The sequence below is a fragment of the Cebidichthys violaceus genome, unplaced genomic scaffold (genome assembly GCF_023349555.1).
Source record: "Cebidichthys violaceus isolate CVI_PGR_0920_01 unplaced genomic scaffold, fCebVio1.0.p SCAF_65, whole genome shotgun sequence".
NCBI classification, from domain to species: Eukaryota; Metazoa; Chordata; class Actinopteri; order Perciformes; family Stichaeidae; genus Cebidichthys; species Cebidichthys violaceus.
The window spans coordinates 271,221-292,299 of record NW_027176872.1 but is presented as its reverse complement, the minus strand read 5'-3'; the positions used below and the strand labels follow the sequence as shown (position 1 = coordinate 292,299).

General features: G+C 42.6%; 2 protein-coding genes across 4 annotated transcripts; one reads left to right on the top strand and one right to left on the bottom strand.

The window, feature by feature from the left end:
* The first annotated feature begins 52 nt into the window (after positions 1-52).
* On the top strand, positions 53-8,959 carry tcaim (T cell activation inhibitor, mitochondrial). Its single transcript, XM_068734631.1, has 11 exons — positions 53-115; positions 733-834; positions 1,846-1,978; positions 2,847-2,997; positions 3,081-3,336; positions 4,539-4,661; positions 5,058-5,155; positions 5,421-5,512; positions 5,594-5,826; positions 6,739-6,870; positions 7,315-8,959. The coding sequence occupies exons 2-11, from the start codon at positions 800-802 to the stop codon at positions 7,538-7,540; spliced, it is 1,479 nt and encodes a 492-aa protein (XP_068590732.1). The 5' UTR covers positions 53-115; positions 733-799; the 3' UTR covers positions 7,541-8,959.
* A 105-nt stretch (positions 8,960-9,064) lies between these two features.
* cnot10 (CCR4-NOT transcription complex, subunit 10) lies at positions 9,065-20,985 on the bottom strand. 3 transcript variants are annotated; one of them, XM_068734628.1, is made up of 19 exons: positions 20,794-20,985; positions 19,244-19,335; positions 18,400-18,561; positions 18,116-18,266; positions 17,646-17,785; positions 16,243-16,326; positions 16,073-16,156; positions 15,334-15,451; positions 14,990-15,139; positions 14,497-14,699; positions 13,931-14,052; positions 13,235-13,414; positions 12,277-12,357; positions 12,049-12,162; positions 11,788-11,918; positions 11,662-11,694; positions 10,553-10,680; positions 10,297-10,372; positions 9,065-9,475 (listed from the first exon to the last, which is right to left on the bottom strand). In XM_068734628.1, exons 1-19 carry the CDS (start codon positions 20,807-20,809, stop codon positions 9,315-9,317), a joined length of 2,226 nt encoding a protein of 741 aa, XP_068590729.1. In that variant the 5' UTR covers positions 20,810-20,985; the 3' UTR covers positions 9,065-9,314. The 3 variants fall into 3 exon arrangements, with proteins under 3 accessions (XP_068590729.1, XP_068590731.1, XP_068590730.1); XM_068734630.1 differs by having other exon boundaries at positions 10,553-10,677; XM_068734629.1 differs by having other exon boundaries at positions 17,646-17,782.
* Between the last annotated feature and the right edge of the window lie 94 nt (positions 20,986-21,079).

Genomic DNA, 21,079 nt, shown 5'->3' with positions numbered 1-21,079 from the left:
CGCTCCTCGAGTCCAGCAGGGGGCGGAATGGCGCGACCGCTACGTCAGAAGAAGTAGCAGAAGAAGAAGGAAAATGGCAACAGAATCGGGGCTAAGTAAAGCTAGCGGTCCTACGGTGAGGGCACAGAGTTACCTTGCTGTTTGTTGTCAGTGAACAATTTAACAACCACCCTCACTTGTAACTCATGTCGACCTTGCTATAGATAGACAGTGACAGTTGACGGCCCATTCCCCCCACACTGCTAATACTTTGTATGCTAGCTGGAGAAGCTAATAGGAGCCATGTTTTGTTGCTGTCATTGAGTAACGTTAGAAGTCACAGAACGTAAACAAACAAAGCTGAAGCTCTCACCTTCAGTCATTCGCTAAGTTGCACCAACGTGTGCAGGGATGTCGCTTTATAATTTAGTAATAAGTAAACGTACTGTGGTTATTTTGCCTTTATTTGACATTTGTTTTTGATGAGCAGATTGTGTGTCATACATAGGGATACATGCTACTACTGTTAGCCAAGTTAGCAAACACAGCAGCTAAAAACAAAGTAGCCCAAGCTGCTCATTATTTGGATATGTAGTGTAGAAGGTTGAAGACCACAACAGATACACTTTAAATGTATTTCCCTTTGTGGTGGTCATTTTGTCCTGGCTGCCTGAAGTTCTTCATCAAAGTTCCTTTGAATGAATGGATACTACTGAAAGCTGTACTGTCTAAAATCATCTACTTTGATAACAGGACTGCTGATGGAGAGGCCATGATCTGATGCTCATCTGTTGACTGCTGCTAGACTGCTGCATCAGCAATGTCTGTCAACTCCCTCCTGAGATACACCATCAGGTAACAGTGCTTTGAGACTTTGTGCATGGTGTTTGTTGAACTGTAGTTGTGTCATCTTAAGCTGTAAGCTCATCTCATGATGCTAGACGAAAGGCCAAGATCAAAGGATTTATCCAGGTCTGTAGCTAATTTCACGGCTATCTATCTAAAATTTGTGATACAGTGTTGGGCAGACATATTCTTTGTTGAAATAAATATTGAGTAAATCAGATGACTCAGTGACATAATGTCACCATGTACAGTATGTAATTCGATGCACGGTTAAGACGAGTAACCTTAAAAAACTACAATACTATATACATTAGGACCTTTACTGTATACAATAGGTCAATAGTAACTACAACGGGTATTAAAAAGCAAAACAAAATCATTAAAGTGAGGATACATTTTTTTAAATATAAAAATCAATGATGCAAACTGGTCACTTTAAAAAAAAAAAATTAAAATAGGTAAGTTTTTTTTGGATTAGCTTTGTAACATGAAACTGATTCATGGGGTTTAGGATAGTCTCTCTTTGTCAAAATATAATGTAAGCTGTGTTTTCAATTCGATTTCTTGTTGTTTGTTGTGCATACTTTGTTTTTGCTTTGTTTGATGAACTTCATTGAATAGTGGATGCAATGCACTTTAATACTCTGTGCTCTCTTGACTGTCTTTAAGTGCCCTAAACCTATGTCGCCCTTACAGTTTTTGTAGCAGTAAGATTTCATTCTCGGGTCAGTTTATCCACTACATCCTTATTTCAAAGCTGATATTTATAAAATGTTGTTCCCGGACTTCCCCAAGGGGGATTCGGATCTTTGTCACCTTCTTTCACCCGTGATGAGTTTCTATCCCTGAAAATATTGAGCATCAGGGAATAGAATCGGGTAAAGTGTAAGTGTTGTTTGAAAAGCAAGCGCTAGATCAAGACAATCAACATAATCATTAGTTAGAGAGCTACTTAGACATTACATGTGACAATACCACCACCAATAACAGTTCATTTCCATATTTTTTTTTCTTCTGCAGGCTGGAGAGGAAACATGTGGCCACACGTTTAGTCCATCAGAGAGCTCTGTCAGGGGCCGATGCTGTCAACGCACTCAGGCCGTTTTATTTTGCAGTCCATCCTGACTTCTTCGGTCAATATCCCAGAGAACGGGTAGGTCTCTTATTGTATCATGAATTGTTTACAATCCAAATAGATATAATGTAAAGTAAACTATCGGTAGACTGGTGTGAGGTGTTCCAAGGTGTTCAGATTGTCAGTAGTGCTGCGTGTCTTTGTGTTTGTAGCAACAGGACCACACCAACACAAGCCCTGTTCAGACCTTGCTTCACATGTGTCTCGGGGTGATCTGATCACCAGTGGACAGCGTAAACGCAGAGGTGCGAATGCACCCAAAAGGCATTGAGATCTGATCACTCAGACCACATTCTGAGGTGGTCTGAGCCGCATGTGGTCACATCCTTTCAGCAGTGTGTACGCAAATGTGTCCTGGGCCACATTGAAGAGACACGGGGTCTCACTGCGCCACCTCGTGACGCATTACCTCTGTGCACTACCGCATCCCTGTCGATACAACATATACTTTTTTGTTTATAGTCACAGAGCCGTCCTCGGGCGGCCGCCATTAAACAATAACCTTTTTTTTTTAGGTTTATACAATGTACCCGAATTCTCGAATATGGAGGATATCACTACAGATATTCCTGTCAACTTGGGTCGCAAAGTCTGCTGTATTAGCCATGTGTTTACTACGTGTTTATCAGCATATAGAGCGGGGAAGTGAGAGCCGATTATAAGTGGTCACTTGCAGTCTAATGCCAGGTGTGTACTGATGTACTTAGAGCGGTCCCCTTGTGATCAGATCACCCAAGATGCGTGTTAATGCCACGTGTGAACAGGGCCAGAGCCAGCTGTAGTGTTTTTCTGAAGGACAGCAGTCTGCCAGACCACAGGACCAATTATCACCATGCAAAGAAGAGGCTTCACCAGACTGTGTGACATTCAATGTTGCGTTTCACAGGAAGTGAATGAGAATTCATTAAAGAGGCTGAATGGCTATCTGGACAACCTGCAGAAGCCCGGCTCCCGCTCAGTTCAGCCAATGAGGCTCACTTTTTACGTCCGGGACACGAAGGACAGCAGCGATGTGCAGCCGGACATCCTCGCCTCAGGTACAGTTTCCCCTTAACATGGCTCACGATATTCCCAAGTTCCGTCTTTACAAATCTAACAAAACTCTCGTCTGGTTTCGCAGGGTTCCGGTCAGTGAGTTTCACCCTGCACACAAATGACGTGTTGAGCACGGTGACGAACGTGTTGAAGTCCTGCAGCCTGCCCGTGGAGCATATGAAGGGGCTGAAGGCAAGTGCAGAGACGTCTAAGAGTCCACCTGGGGCCGGGCTGCCTTTCTACAGACCCATCAAGTGGGACAAGAGCTACTACACCTTCACTGGATTCAGAGACCCAGAGGAGGAGCTGCAGCAGGCCAGGAGAGTGGAGCCTGCACTCATGTTAGTAACACTGGAGCTCAGCTCTGCAGCTCAACTCGCATACATACAGTACATAGCGAAGAACTGTTGTTTCTTACATTTCTGTCCGTAGATTAAACTTTACAGCATGCTTGTATGAACTTTGAACAGAGCCAGGCCAACTGTTTTCCCCTGCTTCCAGTCTTTATGCTAAGCTAGGCTAACCGTAACATAGTTAACACACGCAGACGTGAGACTAATATCCATCTTCTCATCCCACTCTCTGAAAAATAGTGAATGAGCAAGTTTCCCTTAATGTAGAACTATTCCTTTTAAAAATGGTGTCAAGCTATTCCAGAGAGGACTATTGATTAATAATGAGAAGTAAAGTAACATAGTAGTAAAACACCTCATAGACCATCAGTAAATATGTGAAATTTGGCCGGCATTCAGGCATTTACCATGCTGTTGACAAACTATTTACATGTCCAACGGATACGGAGCAATATTGATCATTGATTTGTCCAGTAGCTCTGTTTTTGGTCTCTACCGACTCCTCTAAGAAACGTATCTGTCTCTTTAGCTTGTAAATGCTCCACTGTGTGACTTCCCCACCCAGGTAGTCTGTTGCTAAAGGCCAATTCACGTGTGCAGCCCAACATTTGTGACCGCTTGGATTGTGCACACTACAAGTGCACATGCACTAGAACAGCAAATGCTGTTGCTCATGCTTTTCTCATGCAATGTGCATGTCAACGGTATTATCCTTCGTTCTAATATCTTCAGGCAGTCACACACACAGTTGTTTTTTTTTGTAGTTGCTGAGTTGAGCATGATTGAATCTTTCCTGGGTCTGTCAGCTGTTTGATAATGAGCAGGTAGTGGACAGTGGGTTTGTAGAGCTTTTTCACTGAAAACAGCTGCCTGCTGGAAACAAACCTGATCAGAATCAGCTTTATTGGCCATGTATGCTTATGCATACAAGGAATTTGACTCTGGTTTTCACTTTGCTCTCAATGTACATACACAAGTTTACAAATAAACAAGAAAAATGAGATCTACTGAACAAAAATAGTAAAGTTATGGGCCGTACGACCAAAACAATGGGCTGAAAGACCCTTGAAAAAGTTGAGGTGAACTACACAGTAGGTAATTCTATGTGGGTATGTCAGCATTAAATATTTCGATTTTTAGTAGTGTTATAGAATTCCAAGATTGATTTCATGTTGCCTTTTCTTTGTCAGCTTGTGGCTGAGAAACAACGAGCCTGAGGCGACGATGAAGCACAGCGCTAGTCTTCCTCGGAGGGAAGAGCTGAACAGACTGAAGAAAGAGCTGTGTCACAAATTTGATCTGTCCGATATCAGGTACTGTTCACCCTAACACTTACTAAGGGCTGTGGGAGCTGCTAGCAAAACTGTTGTCAACTTGAACGTGTCAACTCACCACGCCTTCGCCCAATGTCAGCTGGGATCGACATTATAAAATATGACGAGAGTCATTCTGAGGGTTCATTTGAAAACCTCAACATCTTTGAATGTAAAAAAAAAACGGACTACTTATGTCAGCCCAGTCTGAATTAGGGAGTAAGCTTTCAAAAGGAAACCCTGAACTTCCTTTGCACTGTGAGTCACTGCAGAGCATGATTTAAATGAGAGAATAGTAAAGGTTCTTATGGGGACTGTTGCGCTTGAATTCAAGCCTGTGCATGAAACCGTGAAAATCATTGTACATTGTTACCACGACGATGACATGTGGTGCAGGTGGCAGCGCAGCTGGGGAGTGTCCCACAGGTGCTGTCAGCTGCAGAGTCTGAGCCGACTGTCCCAGCAGAACCCCGAGGCCCTGATCAACCTGCAAGGTAAGGAGCCTCGCTGATAAAGATAACCACGATTATTTTCATCCATATTGAGGTCACGATTATTAATTTATTTTAAGGACATGATATTTTATTGCACTTTCACTTTAAAAAAACAGATTATATTTTGGCCAAGTCTTTCCGCCTTTTTTGCTCTCCACACCGACCTGCATTCACCCAAAGCCTGATCCGAAGTGATTGGTCAATGCCACTTGGACTACATATGTGTAGAATCTGTGATCTCACCTTTAATCTGCTCCTCCACCAGGACACACTGTTGTGTTTGCTGACCAGTCAGGGATGAACGCCTCTGGACACATCATGCTGGGTACCATGGACGTCCATCACCACTGGACCAAAGTAAAGCAGTGCTTCTGCCGCCGAGTGTTCTTTGTGTTTCCTCTTAGTTTTCTGACCCTTCCTCTGCCTGTGTGTCTCCAGCTGTTCGAGCAGCTGCCCAGCTATCGCAGCCTGCAGCAGCAGACGGACTGGCTGAAGGAGAGGATCAGCCTTCTCCTGGGCGGGACTCAGGTGGTCCACGTGGAGAGGCTTAGACCAGTCCAGTCCATCGCCGAGCACTACGGCACCCTCAGCACCTTCCACAAGAGCCTGATGTCCCGACGCCTTCGCCTGCACCCCAGGAGCCTGCAGGGGCTCACCATGTTGTTGGAGAAGTACGCCGTCCCATAACCATCCTATCGCCTTAAACACACGACACGCTGCTGTATATTTTTATTAAGTAGGGCATTGTCATCAAAGATGCACCGATTGATTGGCAGCCGAGTAAAAACACTGATCGGCCGGGACCGGTGACTGGCCGATGAGTCTCTTATTTCCTATGTGGACAGTTTTGCTTTGCACACAGCAACACCAACAGTAACGTAACAGCAACACACACACACACACACACAACATGCTGTGTCTCCCTAGCACAGTTCTGCTTATAACCAAGCTAATGTTAACAGAGGTTATACTCACTTGTATTATTATGTGTTTAAGCTCTACTCCGTAAAAATATATATTTTTTTGCGAATATATATTCATGATGTGAACAAATGTTCAAAAGTCAAATTTGTGTTTTTGGTGAGAAACTTTTTTAACTTTTTACAGCAACATAAATAGATATTAGAGAGGTAATTATGGCCTTTTTAACTTCCTAACACTTTTAATCAAACACATATTTAAATAAAGATACAATTATTTATTTCCTAATCTTTTGGAATGGTGTGTTTTCATGCAAATAACCACTGTAGATGACAATAAGAAAGTCAAAGGATAACATTTCGAAGTTTTGATGGTTTACACTGACTATGGGGACGGGCATTGGAAATTAGCAGGAGCTAAAAATGCTGTGATACACTGCATTGGATAACTGTTGTGCAGTTCTCTATGTATATGTATTTGTCCCTCTCAAATAAACAGGAAATATAATTAAACTGAACTTATTTTCACAACGGTGGTGAAAAAAGTTAGTCTGGAGCCTTGCTGTCAGTTACAGTTCTTGAAAATGGGACAAAATCAGAATCGGCAGGTCAGATCAGAAATTGTAATTGGCACTTCTTAACTGTCGTTTGTGTCCTTCACAGTGACCGCTCCAACCCCAGCCTTCATGAGATGGGGCACTTCATTATCCCCACCAACGCTGATCCCCCCAAGCTGCAGGTCTTCCTCCAGAGCCACGCCCCCGAGGCCCGACAGCGCACCCAACGCAAAAAACAGTGAGTATTGGTGAAAACTTGAATAAATACGGTTGTTTAAAGTAGTTTTTTTTCACTGCAATGATAATAGTAAGATAATTATGACTTGTTTAGTTTTTAATACACTGGTGTCAGATTGTTACTTGGTATCGGCCAATATGCAAGTTCAAGAATCGGAACGTCTATAGCATTCAGTCCTTTCACTCAGTTTGTCGATGAAATAATGCATGACGGGGCCTTTAAATGATATGAATGTTTTGTGACTTAAACACACAAGCAAGAGACTGAACTTCAATAAATGAAATGAAAATGAAAAGATTGTCTGATCATCCGTTATGTTTGTTCTGTAGTACACCTCTTAATAATACATCATCAGCTTTGTAATTGACACCTACATCTGTGTGTGTCTATCTGTCTGTCTCTCTCTCTCTCTCTCGCTCTCTCTCTCTTCCCCCCCCCTCCCAGGCTGCAGGCAGAGGAGGAGGCTGTGGTGAAGCTGTGTCTCCAGAATCTGTCTCTGAGGAGTCTGTCCAAGGAGCCCAGTGTGAGCTCCAGCCAGATGATCCTGTGCTGTAGAAGGCTTGTGGAGCAGCGCTCCCCCCTCATGCAGGGCCTCCACATCTGTGTTTCTCACTTCTACTCAGTCATGCAGGACGGGGACCTGTGTGTCCCCTGGGACTGGAAGAGCTGAGCTGGAGGGACACAGTCAGTCCAGCTGTTGGAAAGAATGCTTTTTTTTTTTTTTTTTAGCAATTTAATGTTGTTCAGACAACTTTTAACAGGATGTTATTTTAGATGCCAGGTGGTTCTAAACTGAAAACTTCAGAGAAACTAATTTCATGTTCAGTGGGTAACTCAAGCTGACTTTATCCACTTTATTACCAGATAGGAGAATTTGATTGACAGCTACGGTCAGTGGTTCCCAGCCCAGGGGGTGAGGACCCATCAGGGGATGCAAAATGATTGACAGGAGAGGAGGAAGAAGAAGAAGAAAAAAAATCCATGCTTTTCTACTAAAATACAGAAATATTTGACATCTTCAGGAATCAAAATTAAAAGTCTGAGAACCAAATATTGTTTGGTTGAATTGTGATAAGTGGGGGGGGCTTTAATCCAAAAAGGTTGGGTAACACTAGCAGAGGTGCCATATCACTGAAGATTTTTTTTTTAAGACCAGGGTTGAGGCCTTAACATGCACGGTTTGACAAAGTGAGTATTTTTCTGTTGTTGTGTGGAGTGCACCAAGAAGGGGCGGGGGGTGACGTCAGAAAATATGACAGACATTCAATGCTTCATCTGAAAACCTCAATAGAAACTTAAGATGTACGCTAAATTTGATCTAAGTGGACTCCGACCACGTTTAGTTTTCCTGTTCTGAACGGCCACTGGAGGAAGGCAGGCTGAAGAGCCTGCTGTCGTAGCTGGGACACAATGAATTGTATATATGCAATATAATGGCACGCCCCCACGCAGTCTGTCCTGAAAGACATTCATGGGGTTGCACTCGCCAGTTCACGTGAGAAAGTGATGAAAGTATTAGACGAATGGAAAACCGGACCAATCACACCGTGAGGTGCGTGTAATTGTCAGTTTCTGTTTCAGTAAGTACAGACGTTGGAGTTCTGACACTGAGGGCCGCGGCTTCATTGAGCACTTTGTGTGCGGTACACTGATGCCCGTAAGTAATCAATATTGCTACTGTTGTAGTATGAAATGCTGATTTAAATCTGAAAGTCGAACTGTATTTATATACGTGAATGTAACTGTAATTTATGTGATCGTAAAACAGAACTGCGGGAGGACTCGTTGCTTAGCCAGACAATCCAGGAACATTAACAAAGACTTTCTACAGTGTTGTGATGTTACGTTGTGTGTATATAGAGGGGAAAGGACTAACCGGGACTGTGTGATCCAGCATGTGGACTAAGATGTGGGCCGCTTCACTGGATGGAGATGTTTTGGACATTTCAGATGCTGCTGTGCAGTTTTGAGTCCAGAGTTCTCATATCACTTGAAGTACTGTACACACTGGGAGGCGGGTTTGGACTTTGTAACGGTACCGCAGCTGTGAAACAGATTGTTCCTCTCAAATAAAAGTGCTCACATCAGACTTGACTGTTTATTGTGACATCTATTAAGTGCGAGAAACAGTTAGTCAGTCCAGTGACTTCCACAGGCTTCCTAGCAAAAAACTAAAAAAAAGAGTCACATGGCATACAGTAAATAAAATTTATTTTCATTGTTCAGACAACACACGGATTCCTCATTCAAATGGAAATAAACAGTCAGCTGGTCTCAGTCCACGGTTACCGTTGCAGCTGAATTTACTCTCATCGGTCAGCAGCCACACCAGCATTTCAAACGGCTCCTGATGCTGAGGGCAAGCAGCTTCATAAATACCAAGGCTCGTCGGGGGTGAGTGTGTTGTGTGTGGAGTGGGGGTTGTCAGAGGTGGCTCTGGAGGCTCATTTGCGCTGAACTTGTGTGAAGGGAGAGGGCAGCTGGATGGGCTGGACGGACTGGAAGGGCTGGATGGGTTTCTTGCGGGACTCTGGAGAGACCCTCTGGACCGCCGTGGGCAGCAGCTGGTTCCGTTTGATGATCTGCAGGGCCAGCTGGGTGTTGCCTGAGGACGCACGACACAGATACGGGGTTTATCTCCCGATTCCCACTCACATACTAAACAAAGGAAATACTGGTAATAACCCACATCAGTATGACCAGCCGAAGGTCAGACGGGTTAAAGACAGCTCTGAGCAGTTTGAAATCTGTGATAGCAACGTCGTTATGATGCCGAACTTTTGGTCCAAAACGGTGCTTTACTTCACCTCGTTAAAGAAGCCAAGTTCCTCATAATTGTTTTATTTTTATATCCTTTACTCCGCACTATGAAAGGAAACTCCTCAACAACTTAAAATGAGCTGTAAGGATGGTGTGTCAGCAGCCAAAATGTGAAAAAAAATGCAAGCCAATGAATTCAGATGGTGCGTAGTTTGGTCTGAAGTTGGCTCTAATCCACCAGTAAAGAGAAGAAGAAGTAAAGGTTGTGAACTAGAAACAAAACCAGTCGGTGTGGCTATCTAACCGTCTATGAAAGAAACATAGAGGTCTTCAGGAATTTGTTTCAGTTGGGCAAGTTTGCTTTGTTCTCTCATGTCGGCTAGTATCGGCCATGTTTCGTGCTGTATAGAGATAAACATAAGCATTCGCACAATATGGGAATATTCAAGAAGACGGCGACAGCAGAAACAGCTGATGTGAGTTAAATGTAACAACCGGCAGAATTTATTCAGCAAAGGCAAAAAAAAAAAAAAAAAAAAACACGATCATGAAAACTTTTTATCGTGTTGTGCCGTTTCCATACAGCTCGTCTAATGAGAAACTTCTAAATCGCATGACAATATGTAAATAGAAACACGGCTCGTGAGTGTCTGTCAGAGGTCTGACCGTTCTGTAGCTCCAAGTAGACTCCCAGCAGGATGGCTTCAGGTGGGATCTCCTTGGTGTTCACCATAGACGCAGCCTGAGGAAGACAACACAAATCACTACCAACTGAACTCTCACTTCACTGTGGCATTATTTCAACAAGAGAGATTGTTTAGTCGAACTGTGTTTTCAAAAAAGGTCATGAAAAGATCTTTGCTGCTTCAGAGGAGCTTTGTATTTTATGGACTTGAATGGAACCTGCCGTAGTCATGATTACCTGTTGCAGACACTTGCGCGCCTTCTCATACTCGCTCCTCAGACAGTAGGCGCTGCCCAGGTTGAAGAGCATCATGGCCCGAGCTGCTGTCACACTGCTGGGGTAACACAGGGGAGTCTGCTTCCCTGCTGTGCGCACGCACGCACACGCACGCACACGCACGCACACGCACGCACACGCACGCACACGCACACACACACGCACACACACACACACACACGCACACACACACACACACACACACACACACACATCTGTTATAGTAGTATCCTTGATACCTATAATTTTGTAGTGCTGTATCAAATCGTTGGCAGCGTCATACAGTATGTTTGAATGCTGCACACGTTTTTTTCCCTTCTATTTAAACAAGGTATTTCTGCACAGTTGCAGATAAAGATCAGGCTTCACTAATATTATTGGTCTAAATTTGTTTGGGACTAAGAATACCGAGGTGACTGTGTAGGATTGTTTACGACTCATGTGATAAACATTTCCAGTCAATCTGGCAATCAGGCATTCGTTGGCGTTTTGCCTTTCAAAAAACACTTTTTCTTAAACTTGCCGCACGCAAATGGAGGCACTGACTAGTTATATTTATCAAAGAAAGTTGATTTAGTAAAAAATAAATCTGGTGATTTTGTTCTAGGACTTTAAGGGTGTTGACATTATAAAAAATAAATCTGATGATTTTGTTCTAGGACTTTAAGGGTGTTGACATTATAAAATATGACAACAGACATAAAGCTTCTTTCAAAAACCTCAATAGAAGCTTCAAATGCAAAAACAAAATTAAAAAAGGCATTGGAGCAGGGCTCTCAATTAACGTTTTTCCACAATCATCCCGGAACTGTCACCAAACAAATGTGGACCGAATAAATAAAACACCAAAAGTGATTGTTGTTATGTGTAAAAAGTAGCGTTTGGTTTAAAGAAAACCTTTTAGCAGAAGGCCCCCATGAAGATAGAACTGGCTCTGCAGGCAGGATTTAAATATTAGCAAGCCTGCCTGACTTTAATATCCATTATTATTGTTTAAATATCCTATAGATGAGATTTTAAATCGTTTCAGGTAAAAATAGTAAATAAAGGTTTAAACAAGGTGAACTCACAGGACTCGACAGATTCGTCTCCTTTGTCGGACCCTGTTGACAAAAACAAACCTGAGCGTTAATGAAATAAAGAAGAAAAAGGAGAAAATCGTACATTTCCTAAAGTAATGTGCAACACAAACAGACCTTGGTCTTGCTCGCTGGTCAGCACCCCCATAGACACATCGCTGACATTCTCTGGGTTGAGGTGAGCGATGGCGTCAGAGATCCTGTCCAATGAGATGAGGGCTTCAGCAGCATAGAGGTGACCCAGGAACCTGAATAAACAGCAGCGGAGGAGGAGGACAAACCAGACAGCCGAGTGATTCAAAGTGCAGCGGGACACTGCTGAAAAAACAGAACCAGGTGAACCGACAGCATGGTTTGAGAAACGGACCCTGCACTTACTTGAGGGATCCCGACACCTTGGTTTGATGGAGCAGTTTCTCAGCGTGGTTTAGCGCCATCAGGTTGTCTCCCAGCGCCAACGCCACGTACGCACTACACGCCAGGATGGAGCACCTAGGCATCAAACAGTTAAACGATTACTGTACAGCCCTCTGAGTTCTACGGGTTATTCAATGCTCCCAGACAACGTCTTGATGCGCAAGAAGAGAAAATGAGAAGCGTCATTACCTGAGGTTTTCTACTTCCTGTTTTCTGAGAGGAGACGATGGAGCAGCAGACAGGAACTTATCAGCCTCCTGACCTTTCCCACTGCAAGACATCACAACACACATCACCTCTACTGAGTCACGATCAATCCCTCTGTCACAGTATGGTCGTTATTTCAAGGGATCATTAACAGTTGATCAGATGGTACAAAGTTAATATCACAATATCATTATGTTATCGTTACGCCCATTAATTGATATAATTATTGTTTTTTTGAATGTGCCTGCTCAGTAATAAAACCATTTATGCTATATATATATATATATATATATATATATATATATACACACACACACACACACATATATACACATACACATATACACTAGTCATTTATCAAGGTGGCATGGTGCTGTTCGTCTGTGGTGGTGTAGAGCTGGTTGAGAATCAGCCTAGTATGACCAGGTGTTATCAATCCACTGGATGACAGCTTTAATCACAGGAGGCTTCCCTTTGTGCATTTGGTTTTCATTGAGAGAAGAAAAAAAAAAAAGAAGCATATTTTCCATATGTTGCCCCAAAATTTGATTTGTTAATTAACAAATCTTAGCATTAAAATAAGGTTCTCCTGCACCTGCATTTGATGCATTGTTTTTTTTTCTTCCAAATTAGTAAAATACAGTGTATTACCACGCTTGACTTTGGCCCAACATTCCTTAAAGTTTATCAGAGGCTGCTGCCCAGCAACATGGCAGCTCCCCAAAAGTGAAGCCAAAACAACTGCACACATTTCTTTATGTTCATCTAAATGGTGGAAAGCCAAATTGTGATTGCAATAGTACAACAACCCAGAAGGAAACAATAAACAGGGACTAACAGAGCATCTGTTACAACAATACGCAATATGAAAACGTGACCAACATAAGATGATGTTTGTTTATAAACGGAGGTAGTAAATCAACTGGTGCGTCTCTCTGACCTGCAGGCGTCGCTGTTCTCGCTGCCGCTCTCGGTGCTCCCCGACTGACTGGAGCCCTTGGAGCCGTTCTCTGTCTTGGTGTCCTGCTGCTGGTGCTCAGGGAGTAACAGCAAAGCGTTCCTCAGGCAGATGGCTGCAAACTCCATACTGGCTACTGGGATCGCTGCCGACTGGCCCTCACTGTGCAAACACACACACATTCAGCTTGGACTTAACCCTAACCCTAACCCATTAACTATGAAGCTAGAGCTGGATGTCAATTAGCCTAGCATAAAGACTGGAAGGAAGGGGCAACAGCTACTGTAATCTGGTTTAAAATAATAATAAAACTTGATTTCCATAAAAATGTACTGTAGGTGTGTTTTGATCTTGAGCCAGATTACAGTAGCCGTTTCCCCTTTCTTCCAATCTTTTTGCTAAGCTAGGCTAATTGACACCCAGCTCTATCCCCATAGTTAATGCACAGTCTTGACATTGATATTGATCTTCTCACTCTTGTCAAGAAAGTAAATGCTGACGTAATCCTTTAAAAAGGAGAAAACCAAGATTAAAAGCAGCCTTTACATTAGTTACAGTGTCAACAACTATCATGCAGCACTGATGCCCTCCGCTGGACAAAGAATGTAAACGTCCAAATCAGTCATTTCACTTGTGTACTTCAGGACAAAGGAAGGACTTATTGGAGTTGAAACTGACCTGTAGATAGTATTCTGGGTAGACTGGGATGCCAGCACGATCTTGCGATGGTAGCCCTGCCCGACAATAGACTGAACTATACCTTTTTTACAAGGTAGACCTTTGCTCTCCTGCTCCGACCCCTGGAAACAAACACACAGACCATGAAATGACTTCATGTGGTTTTCTGTTCACCCTTAAAAAGCTGGACTGGAAAGTATCATGAATTAAAAAGGTAATTTGGAAATGCACATTTAAATTCACAAAACCATCTGCTGCAACTGGTTTTGAAATCCTCACTGAAGAGAAACAGTTTGCTTATGTCACTTTCTGAATAATTACTGTTATTATATGATATTACACTGCTAATGTAAGGGACATAACATATCTTTTTGATTCTTTGATAGATAACATAATTCACTTTTTTTTGGGGGGGGGGGGGGGGGGGGGGGGGGGGGGTTAAATACAAATTTCCAGAGTGCAAGGTATTTAGTAAAGTAAAAGTAATTGTTCAAATAAACTAGAGTTACCAAAAAGACACTGCAACATGGATACAAAGCTAAACTGAAATCAGGATCAAGTCATACCCCTTTGTTAGCAGAGATGCAGCACTCGGCCAGTCGCAGCCACAGTCTGGGGTTGGAGTGGTACACCTGCACGGCCTCCATCAGACATTCGAACGCCGCCAGAGGCCTGCCGATGTGCAGCAGCTGAATACCACAGTTATACAGCAGCTCGTAGCGCTTGTTGGCTAGTAGAGCACACATGGGGATGCCTGTGAACTTCTTAGCTGGAGAACCAAGGCAACGACACAAGAAAAACAGACTTGTTAAATATAACAATACGCTTTCCCAACTGCCTTAGTTCTAATTGAAGCGATGTATGAATATATATATATTTTTTTATTTCAAACATTGTGTATGAAGTACATTGTTCCTTTGGGTTGACAGGCTGTAGTCAGTGTGGTTTCAATGGTGAACAGATATAACACTGAAACATTTTATTTAGCTATATTTTGAAGAGAATTCCCCCCAAAAAATCCAGCTGGAATCCACTGTTAGATGAACGGCTGTGACTCACATTGCCCGCTGCTGCCATCTCCCAGCTGTGCGCAGGTGTGGTCGTTCTCTTGCAGCGCCTTCTTGAAGTAGAAAATGCCGAGGTTGTGTTTCCCCATCGCAAAGTGAATGCAGCCCAGGTTGTTCCAGAACATACACCGAACACATTCGCCTGAATGAGACAAGTCGAAGCACACATTTTAGAAAAATCATCAAACGCGATTACACCTCTCGTAAAGGCAACGTTTTGAAGCAGCATTCAGCCAACAATGATACATCAACACTCGGCCCAAAAGTCAAACCAAAACTAGCTGTGTGGCTTATCAGAGACAGTCATCAGTTTTGAGAGTAACAGTGGTTTGTCACCCGTCTTGATGGGTCCGGGATGCTCTGCGATGTTGGAGCTGTTCAACAGCTTCACCGCTTTCCGGTAGTTTCCTCTCAGGTACTCAAAATTGCTCTTGAGGAAGAGCGAGGGCGCGGACTGATGGAGGAGACAGGAAACACGGGTCAGAGAGAGGACACACTTCTACCATTAATCATCCTCAAAAAACATCGGCCTCCAGTCAATGCAGGAATTGTGTTGGACGAGTGACGTGGAGGTTCACCTTTACACTGAGTTCAGCATGGTGAGCATCACTACAGCTGATGCAGAACGCCTGCTCTCTCCATTGAAAGGCAGCTTTACAAAGCATCGCTTCACTGGGTTATTCTTGTGTTCATTCCTATGTGGTCTAAATAAAGTTATTTTTGAATCTGTGCAGTCAATATCAAAACTAAATGTTTGTTTCATGTGAATGCGTGGTGGCAGACAGTGACCGAGTCGACATGTTATCCCTCCCGACTAGGGCCATATGAAATCTGTTTTCCGATTTTAGCACATTTTGTCATCAGAAAGTGTCTAATCATGTGGATCGATGTATGAAATGTCAACAAATCAAAAAGAAAATGTAATGAATATCAATGAATTTGATGTATTACAACATTCTCCTGACTCAAAGTAGTCTGCAGCTCCTATAAAAATAGACTAGGCGTGTATTTTTTATGCCCCCCCCAAATCCCTGTTAGACCAATGTGATGACACGGCACCAACACCGAGACTCACGTTCCCCGCTGTGTTCATCACCGATTTGATCTCCCTTTTGCAGGCCTTGGAGGATTTCATCTGAATGTAGGCTCTCACTTTGTACTGTAAAGGAAACAAGAGTCTGTCACAGTCAAACGGTGAAATGTGAAAGAGAGGAACACTGGATGTTTAAATCTAGGAGCTCTTGCCTGGTGCATCTTTGACTTGGCTGCCTCGATCATGGCTGTGAACTCCGCCCTCTGGTTTGCTCCGTCTTTGTTTGAACTGTTGCTCTGGAATGAAGCACAGCACGCAAACCATAAACGCCATGCGTTTTACATCTGCTTGATTCAACTAATTATTCAGTGGCCTCACACACAATTTCATTACCAAACGGAATTCTTCCCAGTTGTAGCCATTCAAGTAGCACAGCTCTGATATTTAGTTTGTTAATTTAGATTACGGAATAAAACATTTTACTTTTTAAGTGTAGTCCAACAGTTTACTTTTTTCACCAAAACATGCGTGTAAATGCAGGTTTTGTAAACATGCTAAAATAGGCGATAAGACTTTTTTTAAATATCCGTTTCATACTCTTTCAGACTCTCAAACCAGAGTTGGTGAATGTTAGAACAGTGGAAACACTGACAAAGACGATTGTGATGAGTTTTGTTATTTGTTTCTGTCCAATTTGAATGAAGTGGGTTTTGATGATCAATGAGGTAAAATCACCGTTTCTGTTAATGGTGTCTTGTGACTTTGAGGAGAGCATGTTAAATGTAGGTTTTGTAAATTAATAAATTATAATTATTGTCCAAATCCCTGTTGATTTAATTCATAATACATTCACTTTGACACGCGTCTCATAGCATCGCACTGAGGATAAATACATTTTTCCCGGGAATTATTGCAGATTGCAACCTTTCCCACTAAAAACAAAAGCCAGATGTTAGTGGGTGTCAGTGATGTTTTTTTGTCCAGCGGGAAAGAGGCTATACAAAGAATTTTCTTTTTTTGAATGAATAATAAAGTAAAGTAATGATTCGTAATGTTCTTTTCATCGGCTGTAAACAAGACTATCTGGAACAGGTGGTGGAGAGGAGGACACTGAAGAAATTATTATCCATATTGGATAACTCAGATCACCCTCTCCACCACCTACTGCAGGGACAGCGGAGCACTTTCTCCAACAGAATGATCCAGCTCCGCTGTCATAAGGACAGGTACAGGAAAACATTCCTGTCTACTGCTATAAGACTGTATAACAAATCACCTTGGGCCAAATCATTCACTGTCGGTTAAATCTTTGCACTACTGTTTATTTAGTTGATTTAATATTATTCTATTTCATTGTATATAGTGTGCATTCTTTATCTAATATCTTTACTGTTATTATAGTTGTATATATTGTGTATTGACATGTGCATTTTTTTTTTATTATATTAAGATTTTTACCCTGTTAGTTTTACCTGTTCTTACCTGTAACCTATTGCTGCTTGCAACAAAATCATTTTTCCTCGCGGTATCAATAAAGTTACTATCTATCTATCTATCTATCTATCTATCTATCTATCTATCTATCTATCTATCATAATGTAATGTAGTGCTGTACCTCTCCCTTGCCGTTCTTGTTGCTTCCTTGTGTGGAGAGTTTGTCCAGCACGGCCAGCAGATGGAGGGCCTTCTCTGGCTGGAAAGTGAGCAGGTACAGATCCACCAGTAGGAAGCACACGGCCTGAGCAAACTTCTCTTCTAGGACAAATAACACAATGATTCCGTGCCAAACTGCTGGCAGACAGACACATGGTCGCTGTAGGATTCACCAGAATGTTGTGTGGTCAAGGCGATATTAAAATCAAAACATTAATTTTGAAATGGCATACCAAAACAATTAGTGGTATTCACTTACAATGTTTTCAAAGAGCAGCAAGTCCCTACATTTGAGTGTCTTTTATCACTAAATATTGAGGATTTTTTGTCCATGACAAATTATTAAAAATGCAAATGAAAGCAGCAATGGATCAACTGTCTGCTGATCAGCCAATCACCTAAATAAAACCCACGTAAAGCGCCACAACATACCAAACGGTTCCAGAAACTGGTAGAGCCTCTCTCCTATGGCAATGGCTTCAGAGTACTGCCTCATGTGGTAGTGGATGATGGCTTGATTATAGTACAGCAGGCTGTTTTCAACGTCGTCCAACCCGTCAATGTCCTCTGCCGATGTGTGAACCTGAGAGACGAACGACAGAAACGTCTGATGAAACCTGTGACACCGCGAAGAAGCAGAGCGCCGCCTGTCTGGAACATCATTCAGCGGGAACGTCAAAGAACAAGAAAAATGTGACCCACATTTCAGCAGTTACCTGGTTCTTCATTGCCATGAGGGTCTGCTTCAGAGTCCCCGTGGTGGATTGACTGCTCTTGTAAAACTCCACGACAGCTTTGTTCAGGGCGATCTTGTAGTCCTCTTTGTTCAGCTCTTGCAGGGCATCCAGCTGTTTCAGAGATTCGTCGTACTTCCCGCTCTGAGGAACACAGGAGGCACCGTTTTACCAACGTGCAATCTGGAATTTGTTCTCATTATTTTTGGAATCGCGCCTATCCATGATTTGTGCAATTGATGACAGGTTTCGCTGTCACCACCAGCAATCTATCTCTAAGTGCTTGCAGTTTGCTTTGATGAAACGGACCCCAGGTCAGTAAACACAGCATGGACACATTTGTGTGACCTGAGTGTTTACGTGACAAAAGAACTGCCATGGTTTATTCTCAAATAAACCTGTGATGTCCGCCCGACATCGTGTTCGCCTCGGACACAATAATAATGTGTGTGTGCGCTTGTGTGTGACAAGATGAGTCACAAATGCCATCCTATACCATCATTGGGATCAGCTCAGATATATACTTTTGATTGACCAACTATACTGAATTTCTCATCATAATTCAGAGACACAGTAAGCTTATTTACAAGGTGTACATCATTACCATGAAGGCATAAAAGTGAGACATTTTTAAATGGAGACTGGTGTGACCCTCGCTCAATGAATTTTCACCTCTGCTTATTGCTCAACTGTGTTTCTGTAAGTGTTGCATCTACAGCAGGGTAACCGAGAATAAGCGTCGACACTGGGCCTAGCAGTTTCTTTTATTGAATTTTAGAAAGTTCTGATTTTATTTCTGAATATGTTCGGAGAGGAAGAAGTTTACCGAAAACGCTTCATAAGCGCTGGCTGCCATTTCCTTCTCTTGATCTGTCATTCCAGGGGAGGATGAGTTGTCGTGCTTCGCCTCGTTTTGCTCTGATCAAAATGAAAAAGGAGAGAGGAGAAAAAAAAAAAAAAAAAAAAAGAGTCAAACTTACAACAGATAGGTATATAAATGCAATTGGGATGAGCTGTGTTGCCAGCCTGTATTGACCGAAGATAAATTCAGTTGCCACTTTAGGAGGTACGCCTTTCTCGTACGGGTTAACTTTGCACCCAGAACAGCCCCCGATATCTTTGTGGAATGGATTTAACAACATGGAGACACTTCTCAGAGATTCTGCTCCATGTTGACATGATAGCATCGCGCAATGGCTGCAGTTTCGTCGTCAGTTTTGTCATCTCGCTCCACCACATCCCAAAAGTGCTCTATTGGACCGAGATCTAGTGGCTGCTGCTATACTGTTGTTGCTCTCGCGAAATTCTCACCCTGCCATCTGGCAGCAGAAATCAAGATTTGTTAGACCAGGTGGCAGACATATTAATATTATATTGTCCAGTCAAGGTGAGCCTGTAACCCAAATCTGGCCAGTCACCACTTTCCCCTGTTACTAACAAGGCATTTTGCGCCCACAGATCTGCTGCTCACTGACAGTTTTCTGTTTTTCACACCTTTCACTGTGAACTCTAAGAGACTGTTGTGGCATAAATAAAGATCAGGAGAATTTGGGCTGAACAGCAACTGAAGCTCTTGACCATGTCCACATGCATTAACTTGTTTCTTGGCTGATTTGTTTGTTTTTATGCATTGACGAGTAGATGTAACAATGTAGCTAATTAAAGTGGCAACTGAATGTACGTAACGTGACAGTTGGCGGATAATTTGAGAACCTCGTTAAAAAAATCTGACATTTTATGACATAACACGTTCCATATGATATACATCGTCTTTACAAAATATTTAAGATCCATTTTTATTATTCAGAATGCATTCAATCCATCTCAAAACAATCTGTTTGAGTAACGTTAACATCTCAGCCGGAGAACTGGTTCACCCTCATAACGTTTACTGTTAGCATAATGTGTTATGCTAACAGTCATAATGTGTTATGCTAACATGTTGTTAGCCTGCTCACTGTTGGCAGAAGCATGTGGGATAAAGCTAAATATTCCTTCCACTCGGTGGATTCTATGCACGCCGAATTTAACAAAACACTTTCACAACGTTAACGCTGTTTTGCCAGGAAGGAAGACACTTCAATGCGATATTTCTGAATTAAGTGTTCCCTAAACGTGTCTTCAGGCACAAGCAACATGCATCTCGGCTAGGCTAACGATAACTGGGACAGGCGCTGTGAGGGTTAACTTAACTTAGGTGGCTACAGGGCACAGCATAGGCTACTGACCTACTGAGTTTACGAGTGATTCCCTTCTAATTATATTACCAGTTTTTAATTTGATGGACTCCATTAAAAAGTGCGTCTGTTCAAGGGGTTAAAGCTAGCTCCAATGACCATAACTAGCTACCGAGCTAGCATTAGCTAACCCACTCACCTGTATTTTCTGCCATTTCTGGGGCCTTTTCAAGGACAGTTAGAAATCCTATATTTATAGTTAAGATAAGCCTAGATCAAATTCAGTTGACCGGCGGATGAAACTTTAAAACAAATATACGTGAATAGTTTATCTCCAGTCTTTCACACAGAAGATGGCTAGCCGAAATCTGTCTAGTCCGCTCTAAACAGATTCTTCTTTGTCGTTTAGTGAGTTTGTAACCAACGCGGTTTAAGGCAACACCGTCCCCTGCTGTCACGGATGTGTCAGGACAATATATCAGAAT

Coding starts and splice junctions, on each gene's coding strand:
- tcaim (XM_068734631.1), top strand. CDS start 800: ATGTCTGTCAACTCCCTCCTGAGATACACCATCAG. Junction 835..1,845: donor CTCCTGAGATACACCATCAG/GTAACAGTGCTT, acceptor TTTCTTCTGCAG/GCTGGAGAGGAAACATGTGG. Junction 1,979..2,846: donor GTCAATATCCCAGAGAACGG/GTAGGTCTCTTA, acceptor TGCGTTTCACAG/GAAGTGAATGAGAATTCATT.
- cnot10 (XM_068734628.1), bottom strand. Junction 14,053..14,496: donor GCATCTCTGCTAACAAAGGG/GTATGACTTGAT, acceptor GTTTGTTTCCAG/GGGTCGGAGCAGGAGAGCAA. Junction 11,695..11,787: donor GACCAGCGAGCAAGACCAAG/GTCTGTTTGTGT, acceptor TTTTGTCAACAG/GGTCCGACAAAGGAGACGAA.